The sequence below is a fragment of the Mobula birostris genome, chromosome 25, assembly GCF_030028105.1.
Source record: "Mobula birostris isolate sMobBir1 chromosome 25, sMobBir1.hap1, whole genome shotgun sequence".
NCBI lineage: Eukaryota > Metazoa > Chordata > Chondrichthyes > Myliobatiformes > Myliobatidae > Mobula > Mobula birostris.
Window position 1 is genome coordinate 52,299,153 of NC_092394.1, and position 12,291 is coordinate 52,311,443.

Below are 12,291 nucleotides of genomic sequence, written 5' to 3' on the forward strand. Positions count from 1 at the left end.
TCGGAAAAGCCTCAAGGAGCTCGTAAGGGTGTTACACTGTGTAAAACTAGACATAATTAAGCGTTTTGATTGTGGTGAATGAAGTAAGACATTGTCCGTGCGTTGAACTTGCCTGTGTCCACCATTCACACTATTTATACGCAGAGAGAGAGAATCTTGAAAGCTGCCGATGTTACTGTTGGTTCTGCTTGTAGCAAAGTGGTCTGTCTTAGTCGGCATCCAGTAATGGATAAAATAGGAAGTCTATAGCTTGAGTGGATTGATGGGTGTACAAAGTGTGGTGTTCCGTTAAGTTTTCTTATACTTAAGGAGATATTAGTCAGTCTTTTTAATAAGCTGAAACAGAAAGCACTGGACGATGGTGATGAAAGTGTCGCGAAAGTGGAATTTAAAGGTAGTCATGGGTGGTTTGATCGGTTTCTGAGGCGAGGGCAGCTTCATAGTTCAAAATTTACCAGAGAGGGTGCTTCGGCTGATACTGAAGCTGCCGAAAAGTTCCCAGCAGAACTGAAGAAAATAATTACATAAGGTGGTTATTCGTATAAGCAAGTGTTTAACTGTGATGAAACCGCAATTTATTGGAGTCTTCCCAATTCCGGTAAGTGAAACTACACTGTGCATACATTATTTCTACTTTGTATAGGCTGTGTATTTTTATGTGTTATTTGGTATGATTTGGCAGCATCAAAGCTTAAAGATTACTGGAGAGAGTGTTTCTGCTGAGAGTGCTGCCGTGAGGTTTTTGCTGCATTAGACAGTGCTGCAGAAAAGTATTTCTACTTTATATAAGCTGCGTATTTATCATATCATTCCTGCTTTTGCTAAATGTTACTGTTATTTTAAGGTTTATGTGTTATTTGGCATGATTTTGTAGGTTGTTTTTTGGGTCTGGGAGCGCTCAAAAAATTTTCCCATATTAATAAATGGTAATTCTTTATTCACTTTACAACATTCCGGCTTACAAACCGTTTCATAGGAACACTCTATCTTCGGATGGCGGGGGAAACCTGTATAGGTTTCTATCGAAATTTGGTGGCTGCCCTGATTAACTGGTGGCCCAATTAATGGGAATCCAGTGTATTAACTAAATGTTGAAGGGCAGATGGGAATAAAGATGGGTGTTGCCTAAATTTTTGATGGTGACAGGACGTGCTGAAACTTTTCCAATAAAATTCTTGGCATAAAAGAAAGAAAGGAAACTCTGTTAAACCTTTTACAAAACAATTAAGTACCACAATTTAAAGAGGATGTAAAGGCCTTAAATGACGAGATTTATTGGAATAGAATCAAGGATGAAGGACACAAGTTACATGAAGTTACTTGAGAATGAAATGGAGGGTATTTAATATTAAATTTAAAAAATGTATCTTGATAATGTTTCCAAGTGTAAGTTGATCAGAGTTTACAAATTTAAGATAATTAGCAAAGCAGATGTAACATGGAAATTTTTTTGCAGGTTGGCTCAGTGATTTAGAATACCTTGCCCAAGAGAATGGTGGAAGCAGATGCAGTTAGTGAATTTTGAGAAGGATTAAAAATTGAAAGGGAAAAATGTGACATTTCATGCTGTGACCTTGAAGCAGAACTGTAGCAGCAGGGTTTAGTGGGTTTGGAATACTTCACTGAAGTATTGATTTGTACAACAGGCACCATCTGCGAATGCATCACTCAATAAGTTAATTGACAAATGATGCTGGGAAGATACTGCATGTGGCAATTGAAAGCAGTACGAGAAAAAAACGAAGCAACGAAAAATATAATGAGCATAATATGTATAAATGTGTAGTGCTGAATGTGGTCAAAATAGTAGGCAACAGGCCTATTACAGAGCCCAGATTGTTAATTTTGTTCAACTATCGTAGCTCAGTAATGAACAAACAAAATAGAACAATGAAGCCTTGCAAAATGAAACCATTAATATCTGAAAGTCTGTGTCCATTGCTGATTGAAAAACAAAGTGAGTGAGCATTAGGGCAGAGTAGATGTGACGATGATTCCATTTCAAGTGAGTAATTAGGAAGATCCTGGTGGCTTTTCAGTTTGGGAAGGAGGTGTGGGAGGTCGTGTTGTGGAAGGCAAATCAGAATATGGGAAATGAAAGACTAAATCTTAGACAAATTAACAAAGATTACCCAGTACAAGAAAATGAGGATTGTTTGAATATTTTTTAAAAACACTGACGCACATTCATTTGGGCAATATGCTGTTGCCGCATACTCTGTTAGTAGTCACTGGATTAGTACAATGTCGTCTGATCAGTGAGTTTGATTGGTGCACCTTTCATGGGTCAGTATTGTGGTGAGGTGAAGAACTGGCTATTGTTATTGACAATCTTTGTAGATAATGTTTTGTCTTGATCATTCTGTCAAATCAGCATTAAAATAAGTTATTTGCTCTTTACAGATTTTTTTCCTCTCTACATAACTTGTAATTTGAGGTGTCACTAAAGTTTTTTTTTGACTTTTTCAAAGCACTTCCCATTTGTAATCTCTTCTAACTCCTTCCAGACGTTTGATTGAGGCATTGTTCTTGGTCATATTTAATTTAAAATTTGAGTTTCCTTGCAGCTTTTCAGCACAATAAGTGAATAAGCTGAATTCCCTCATTAACTGAATTGTACGGTCTATGGTGCCTTTTGGTTGTTCACTTCCTGGTCTGGTTTTGTGACTGGTGCCGGCATCATTGATGCCAAAATCATATTTTGTTTTGCAGTGACCTGAAAGTGAAGGTTGGGGAAAAACACCTCCATGCTCACAAGTTTGTGATGGCAGCACGCAGCGATGCCTGGAGCCTTGCAAATCTTGCTTCTACCCATGAGCTAGATCTATCAGGTTTGTGCACGTGCTACTACATTTACCGTACTACAATCCTTATTTTCTTGTTCTACATTTAAGTCCAACGTTCTGAATGTATGTATTTCAAATTGATTATTGGAGAAGGTAAGCATTTGGTTTACTGGTTCTTTGTGTCTTAAACAAATGAACCAGAAGAGGTCATGGTTATCCACTGCAACCAAGCAAGACCTCAGTTTGTGACAAATACTCATACCACTGCACCCATACTTCCGAGGTCGAGAGATTGGAATTGTCCCAGTGCAGTGGTTTTCCCACTTTAAATACACTCTTGCAGAAGTTTCACTGTCATTTTTGTACACCGTGGACAACCAGCACACTGCTATGTCCTTTTGATTAACTGTAAGTGAACAAAACTAGTGCAGAGATGTATAGATAATGGGCTGTCTTCATGCAGTGTTTTCAATGATTGCATCCTTTAAATCTGCATTTTCATTGTAACATTCAAGGTGACTGTTGATACCTTCAAATTCTTCGTAGTTTCTAACTTGTTGAAGTAGTGAAATAATTTTATTTTAACTTCTAGCTGTTTCTGGCATCTCCAAGCCTGGATGCTTGAAACTACAGTGAGCAAAACAATTCCAAGTTGTCTTGCTTCTTATTTCTTGCCAACTATCAGTGAGAAAAATCACTGCATTTTGAACAGGAGCACATGCAGTTGACAGTATTTAAAAACCGATTGCTCTAAGCATGGTGTAGTATCTAAAGGAGCCAAAAGTTCACATGACTGATGCTAGTTAGAAGCTGTTCAGGAACATTTTCCTGTCCCAGTTAAGCAGCATAGTGTCCCAAATAAATAAAGGGAATCCCAGCTATTTTCTTTTTAGTTTTTGTTCTTTGAATTGGCCCAAATAAGTGTCTTTCCCAATTGACTGATGAACCAATTAAACCAATGAGTGAAATACATTTAGAGCTCTAGATCAAGCTGACTCAGTGATTTGTCACATCAGTCCAATTAGGATCATTTTGACATTTTCAGCCTGAGTGTGGTACAGCTTTGAAAGTGTTGTGTAGAAGGAAAATCTATATCCTTTTGTCCCTTGTTTTGACAAGAAAATTATAAATTATGCTAGAAGTATACTTTATAGCAAGTACTGGCCATTCAACTTGTTCGTAAATAGCGATTTGGTCAGGAACAAAAGAAGAAAATCAGCTTGTAGATCTCTAGCTTCCAGGTTGTGATCCAAGAGGGGCAATGTGGAAATTATGGACAGCTGCATCCTGTTAACTTGTCAACCTTCCTCTTAACCAGGAGTTTTACACACTAACCACTATATTCATAAGAAAACTGACATCAAGAGGTTGGGGAAATGTTGATCATAGACTTGGTGTCTCTGAGAGTCACCTGAATCTAATGTGTAAGTGTAGCAAGCATTTATAAAAATGGTATGTCAGCCTTTATTGCTGGAAAATTTGAGTAACAAAGAAAAGGTATCTTATACTAAAATCATCTAGGATCTTTGTGAAACCACACCCAGAGAGCCGTATTTAACTGTTTCTCTTACTCGGGGATCTGTTTCTAATAAAGGAATTAGTGAAGATTTACCAGATTGGTTATTGAAATGAGAAGGGATTGAGTAGTTCAAACCTCAATTCTTTGTAGTTTAGAATGAGAGATCACTTCATTGAAATGTACAAAATTCTTAAGTAGGCTTGCCTGTCTTCTGGTACTGTACCTTGGCCACTGTCAGACTAAATTCAGACGGAAGTGAGGTGACATTTTTGAATTTGAAAGTTGAATCCTTGGAATTCACTTCCTTTTGGGGGATACAGAAGCTCAGTCATTGTTAGATATGAGGCATATTCTTGGACACTAAAGGAATTAGTAGCAAATAGTGGAAATCTTTTCTCCCAAATAGGGATAGAATATTTACCTCCATGTTTGAACATATTCCTCACATTTATAATTTTAAAGACCACAGTTGGGTTTCCCTTGGATTTTTTGAAAGAAAAGAGTTACAGTATGTTAATTCCTTCCTCATTTCTGGGATAAAATATTCTGATGGGGCGCTTTAGTAGCGAGGCAAAAATTATTGTATGAATAGGGGAAGCAGGCAGTTAGATGAAGTTTGATACTCACGTGGATAGAAACATAAACATAGAAAACGTACAGCACAGTACAGGCCCTTCGGCCCACAAAGCTGTGCTGAACATGTCCTTACCTTAGAAATTAACTAGCCCTCTATTTTTCTGAGCTCCATGTACCTGTCCAGGAGTCTCTTAACAGGCCCTATCGTACCTGCCTCCACCACTGTCACCGGCAGCCCATTCCACACACTCACCGCTCTCTGTGTTTTAAAAAAAACAAACAACAACAACAACAACAACTTACCCCTGACATCTCCTCTGTACCTACTTCCAAGCACCTTAAAACTGTGTCCTCTTATGCTAGCCATTTCAGCCTCTGACTATCCAGATGGTCAATGGATGTGAAAGGAATGGAGGGATATGGATCATAGTCAGGAGGGCAACTATCCTAAATTGGCATGAAGATTGTGGGCTGTATGGCCTGTCCAAGGCTGCTGTGCTATATATGTAAATTACAAACAAGGAACATTTTCACATCTGTAGAGTATCTCCAGCATTTTCTGCTATTTTGTTTATTCCAATGTCTAAAGAAATGTGACACCACCAAGAGAAAGGAATCTGATTGATCAGTAACCTGTTCACCATTGTAGATATTTACACTCTCCACCACTGCCATACAGTGGCTGCGGTGTGTATGACCTACAAAATATATGGAAGTTACTCCTCTTGCTTGTAATAACAAATCTGTGACCCCTATCATCGAGAAGGAAGAAGACTTCTGAAGCATGGGAACACATAAGTTTCCCATCCATGTTCATACCATCATGACTTGGATATGTATAGATCTAAATGCTAGAAATTCCTTGGCAGAATCTCTGAATCCCTTCACCAGAAGTGTTAGAATTGATTGCACAGTTGTTGCACCGTCTTCTGGAGGGTACTTAGAGACAATAAATGCTGGGTTTGCTGTGATGCCCATTCCTTTAAAGTAGTCAGCTAGGGTCCCTCAGTATATGAAATCATCTTCATCCTGCACAACAGACTGAAATAAAAACAGAAAATGTTGAAAACACTCATTAGAATAGACCACTAGAAATAAACAGAACTAATATTTGTGGTCAGATGGCCTTCGTCGGAACTGGGAAAGAGAAACCAAGTTAGGCTTTGGTTTTAGAGATGGTTGGGGTAGGATGGGTGGGATAGAGGGAATATCTCTGGAGGCAAGGTTAACTGACTTAATGAAGTATTAGAATGAGAAAATGAATAAAATCTAGAAACTGACAGGTAGACAGTGAATATGATCGAAAGAAAACAAACATTATGAAATGTAGAGCAGACTATGTTAATAGAGTGAGGAAAAAGTAAGCCTCACTTTTCTGACACGATTTGAGTCAGAAAGTGCCACAGTTATTCGTATAACACATGAATTTTTTCCTTTTCAGATTTGAAGATTGTAAATTTCAGCAACTCTTGAATTCCACTACCCCTCCTTTCAGCATTTTTTGTTTATCAGAGTTCCAGCAACAAAAAAATTAAATGATCGTTGTACTTTTAACTGCTAGTCTTTCTAATATTATAGATTTCTTTCCTTATTAGATGCTGATCCAAAGGTGGCCATGTCGATGCTCCGATGGGTTTACACAGATGATCTGGATCTGAAAGAAGATGATGTGTTCCTCATTGACCTGATGAAATTGGCCAATCGATTTCAGCTGTTTCCACTGCGGGAAAGGTAGGTACATTGCTAGATTATTTCATACACACAAGGAGAATTTGGCTTGTGTCCATTCTGCTGTTTGTATATGACCTCTGTAGGCTAAAAATTGATGGAGCAGATCTTACTTGAAATGCATTTGGGATTTTAATTTGGTATTTTTCATTAGTAAATGTGTTGTCAGATTTGGGAAATTGTTTAAAGTTAAGTTCAAGAAAAATGAAGGTCTGGTGCTTTATGGGTGGAGAGGAAGGATTTTGAGGAGAAAGGACACAGTAAGAAGTGGGAAAATTTGGGTCACAGTATACATCAAATTGGTATAATACAAAATACAGTGAAAAGCTTGTTGAGTACTGTTTATATAGATCATATCATTGCAGAGTACACTGAGCTAGGTTAAGGTAAAACAACAGCAATGTAGAATAATGTGTAAAAGCTACTGATAAAGTGCAAGACCATAATGAGGTAGATTGTGAGGCCAAGAGTCTATCTTATAAACAGATCTTTCAAGAGTCTGATAACAGTGGGATAGCAGCTGACCTTCAGCCTGGTGGTACATGCTTTCAGGCTTGTGTTTTTTCTGCCTAATGTGAGGGGAGAGAAGAGAGAATTTCCATAGGGTCCTTGATTTTTCTGGCTTCTTCATTGACAAAGTCTGTTGAGATTCCTGTGAAGTGCTTAGCTGTGTGACAGTTCTCCAGTTTTTTGCAGTCATGTGCAGAGCAGTTGCCTGACTGAGCAATTGTGCGTCCAGACCATGGTTTCTCTGGTGCATGGATTAAAAGTTGGTAAGCATTGACAGGGGGAAGAGAGGCATTGGTGAGCTTTCTTAGTCATGACATCAATGTGGTTGTTAATGTTTTGGAATTGGAAAATGGCAGATGAGGTTCAAGACAGATGAATATGAAATAGTACATGTTGGCACTTGGCACCACAGTTGTACCTTCAGAGTACAGACGCTAACTATTCCCCCTCCATGAGTTAGCAAGCTAGTGGACAATATCTAGCATTGTAGAGTTTATTTCTCAAGGGTTGCATTGAGAAGTTGGGAAGTTATGCTCGACACACTTGGAGTATTGCATACAGCACGTTTGATTGCTGAATGTGAGATATACAGCAGAGGCACTGGAGGGAATGCAAGGTAGAATCCAAGCAATCCATAGGGGATTCATTCACCTAATTCCAGGTTTTACAGGTTTATCCTATCAAGAAAAGCTAGATAATTTGGCTTCGTATTCCTTATAGTTTAGAAAAACAAGGGGTCATTTTACAAGTTCTTAAGGGCCTTGACAGGGTAGACGTTGGGATGTTGCCACTATCGGAGAGGCATGAACAAAAGAACATAGTGGCAGAATACCATTTATTATATACGTCCTACTGTTTGACTTCCTAAGATGCATCACCTCTCATTTGTCAGGGTTAAGTTTATCTGCTGATACTGTACTCAACTTTCCATCCTGCTTTAACCTTAAACATCCTCCCTTACCGTCCACAACATCCTTTGGTGCCATCCTCAAGTTTACTAATCACATCTTTTCATTGAAATTAACATTACCACAAACCAATTGGGGTCTGAACACCAATCCCTGTGATCTATCACTGGTCACAGACTTGCAACCCTATCATCAAGATGACTTTGGACCCAATTAGCCACTTCAATTAACCTTTCGGACTGATATATCAGGTTAGTTCTGGATGCAGTAGGCTTTGTGGGCCATCAGCTATTATCTATTTACATAGCAGGTCTTGCTCTCTGTAATAATTGATTATAAGCCATTTATCCCTTTGAGAATAGTTTTCCTCCATTCAGTTTCTAGACATAGTCTGTATTTTGGCTCAATTTACCTACCCACTTCCATGATCCCTGATATTCTTGTTCAACAAAAACTATGGGTTAGTCTCAAGGTCAACATGCATTGTGATGGGGAAAGCAAGAAGGCAAAGTACAAAAAACAAAACTCTTTGCAGTTTGAGCAGCAGAAGTTGGAGAGAGTGGATTGAGTAATTGAGGTTTAGATTGAGATCCTACATCCAGACTAAGAATAGAGAGGGACAATGGCCAGTATAAAGGATGAATGGTGAGACCAATAAGTGAAAGGATGGAGTTGCGAGGCAGGCAGGTATGTGATGGGTGGAAACAGCTGGTGGGGGTGAAAGTGGCAGCTAGAGGGTGATAAGTAGGGCATGAGTTACAAGTGGAAAAGGGATGGTGATAATGGGGAACTATTAATGGAGCGATGATGGTGGAACTAGATGGGAAGGGAATCCTGTGGATGAAATGTGTGAGCAGTAGGAGGGTGGGACCAGGAGAGATTGGGAATTGGGACTGAAAATGAGTGATGGTGGCTTGGTGAGGTGCTGGTGGAATGGGAAAGGGAACAAAATGGGAGGATTGTAGGTGGATTGGATGGAGGGAAACAGGAGGTTACTGTGGGAAGTCTGTAACCCATTTCCAGCTGGGTAGTCCATAACACTAAAATATGAACTTAAAATAAAATTCATACTATTGGGTATTGACCTCCCCAGTGTTAATGAGATGCTGTCACCAGAGTTTCAGTGCATAGAAAAAGGGCATGGCAGATGGAATATAATGTATCATCCTCTTTGGTTTAAAAAATCTAAGGCAGAGTTCCTGTTAAATGATTTTTTTTTAAAAAGGCATTGGTCTTTGAGGAACCTGAATATCATTGTACCCAAGTGATTGAAAATTGTTTGGGTACAGCAAGCAGTCAAGAAAGCAAACAATAGGTTAGCCTTGGAGACGTGAGACTGCATCTGCTGGAATCTGGAGCAACATGTTAAATGCTGGAAGGATTTGGATGGGGGAGGGGGTTGAGGTTGTGCAGGCATCTGTGGAGGAAAATGGACAGTTGATATTTCAGGTGGAGACCCTTCATTTTGACTGAGTGGAGGTGGGAGAGAGAGCCAGTATAAAGAACTGAGAGGATGGGGTGCAGCAAGAGCTGGCTGCTGATAGATGGATCCAGGTGAGGAACACTGATGGCCAATGGAAGAAGAAAGGATTGAAACAGTGACAAGCTGGTTGGAGATAGATGGAAGCAACAAAGGGCTGCAGATGATGGAATCTGTTACCAAAGGAAGTTGGAGCTTGGAACCAAATAAGGGAGGTGAGGTGGGCAGTTAGGAGAGGGGGCCCTGTTGCAGGAGTGTGTAGATTATCTTTAGGGGTGTTGTCTCAGAAAGGCAGTGTCCATTATTAAGGACCTCCAGCACCCAGGGCATGCCCTTTTCTCACTGTTACCATCAGGTAGGAGGTACAGAAGCCTGAAGGCACACACTCAGCGATTCAGGAACAGCTTCTTCCCCTCTGTCATCTGATTCCTAAATGGACATTGAAGCTCACTTTTTAATGTACAGTATTTGTACTTTTTAAAATCTATTCAATATATGTAATTGATTTACTTGTTCATTTTTATTTTATTATCTTTTTTTTTCTCTGCTAGATTATGTATTGCATTGAAGTGCTGCTGCTTAGTTAACAAATTTCACGTCACATGCCGGTGATAATAAACCTGATTCTGATTATGTATTGACCTTTACTGGAAGGGGATATGAGTCTGAGTACTCCTACGACAATTGTATAGTACCTCAGTGAAGTAATTCCTGGAATAATATGTCCAGCTCTGATCTCTGTAATGGAGGGAGTGGAGCATACGTTCACTAGATTGATTTCTGCAATTGTGGGGTATTGTCTTAAGAGTAGTGAGGGCCTAGATTTGTCTTTTAGCTGTATCAGGAAATCTGATGTGTTGCTGTCAGTATCCCAAGATCACACTCCTTTATCATAAATGGTAACGTTTGAGATTAGCTTTATCTTTTATGTGTACTGCCTTCATGTTTACTTCCTTGTTTTTGAGTAACCAGAGCCAGAACATGTAGTACATCTTCTTACCAAAATTCAAAGTAACTTCATTATCAAAGTATATATACGTCACCATGTACAATCCTGGGATTCATTTTCTTGTGGGCAGTCACAGTAAGTACATAAAACAATAGAATTAGTGAAAGATCACGCCCAACAGGACAAACAACAACCGATATGCAAAACAACCAACATACTGTACAAATACAGAAAGAAAGAGCTGAAAAAGAAATAATAAATATTGAGAGCATGAAATGACCGCTAACAGAAGAAAGTCTACAAATGCTGGCAACCCAAAGCAACACACACAAAATGCTCGAGGAACTCAGCAGGTCAGACAGCATCTATGGAAAAAAGTAAACAGTCGACTTTTTGGACTGAGACCCTTCTTTATGGTTTGATTAAAGCATCTCACTCATTGTTTCATTTACGGAAGTTAGCATTCTGTTGAACTTAAGATTTTTCTACTCTACTTTGATAGTTTAAAAAAATATCTGGTCTTCTGTGTTGTCCAGAAGATGTCAATATTACTAAGATTTTCAAAATAGGAGTAGGAGTTGGTCTTTTGCAGCCCTTTATGCTCCTCCAATTTAGTGCAGCTGATTTTTTTTTTTCTTCGGTACCATAGTTCACTGATCCCAACGTCCTTGATATCCAAGAACCTACCAATGAGTATGTTGAATGACAGCCTCCACCATTCTCATGGGTAGAGAATTCCAAAGATTCAGCACCCATTGGCTGAAAACGTTCTTACTTTGGTTAAGAACAATTGTCCCGTTATGTTCCAGTGGAGGTCTATAGAACATGAGGTGACCACTAGTTATGGTCATTCCAGTCACAGGGAACACAAGTGTATTTTCTATAGAAGCTTTCAACCTGCTTAGCAATTAACTTTAACTTTCTCTGGTTGAAGTTTTACTCCTGGCTTTTCTTGAGATAACTGATGTGCTTCCGCTTATCTCGTTTGTGACTTGTCTTCAACTGCCCGTTCAGTTGTATAATCAAAAGCATGAGAAAATGCCATGTTTTTGCATCATTTCTTCCTTGCTTTCAATCTAATTCATGCCCTCTTTAAACACTCATTGATGGTGCTAAAAATGTATTTGAGCATTAAAACTGTAAGATAACAATGGACAGTGATGCTAAATTACTTCCTTTGCATTCCCTTAAAGGCATTTCATATTCTATACTCCTAGCCTTTGGTATATTTGAAAATCAGATCAAGACCTTCTGTTTCCTGCACGTTATCAGGATTATGACACAAACCTGGTGAAGATCAGCATCCTCTTTTGTAACATCCTTGCAGTACTGGGTCATGTAGTATTTGTGTATTGCACTTACCTGCATGTGGTTCATTTGTGCTCAAAATGACGTGGCGTTGTTCATCAGTTCTTAAGTTAGGTATGCTTTGACATATGTAAATGCATCTCTATAATCGGCTTCATAACTCACAGCAACATTCATTTACTTTGGCAGAAATCTACATGTTCAAAAGCAGTAAGCTATGATGGCATATTTTACAAACAGGGACTCTGAAGTCTTGTGAAGTTATTTGTTGTTAAATCTTGCGCATCCCAAGATCAAGAAATAGTCCTGTTGCACTGATTTATTTTAACTTTACCTTGCCTTGCTCCACCACTGGGGTCCTGTTCTATGCTTCCCTTTAAGTTTATCTTTACTGAGCACTCCAACCACTCTGTTTGCAGATTCCTCATTCCAATTGTTACTAAGACCTTACTGGATTCATTCACAACTTTCTTCCATACTGCCAACTCATTTCCCTCAGCTCACCAAGTTCAAATACTTTTCCTGTC

The 12,291-nt window shown here is 39.0% G+C and overlaps 1 protein-coding gene across 1 annotated transcript in view; it reads left to right on the top strand.

The window, feature by feature from the left end:
• The window catches only part of ankfy1 (ankyrin repeat and FYVE domain containing 1), a 95,831-nt gene that overhangs the window by 11,555 nt on the left and 71,985 nt on the right, over positions 1 to 12,291 (top strand). The window contains exons 3-4 of the mRNA XM_072242828.1: positions 2,713 to 2,831; positions 6,477 to 6,612. Of these exons, the coding sequence (XP_072098929.1) occupies positions 2,713 to 2,831; positions 6,477 to 6,612 (255 nt within the window). The remainder of the gene's footprint in view (positions 1 to 2,712; positions 2,832 to 6,476; positions 6,613 to 12,291) is intronic.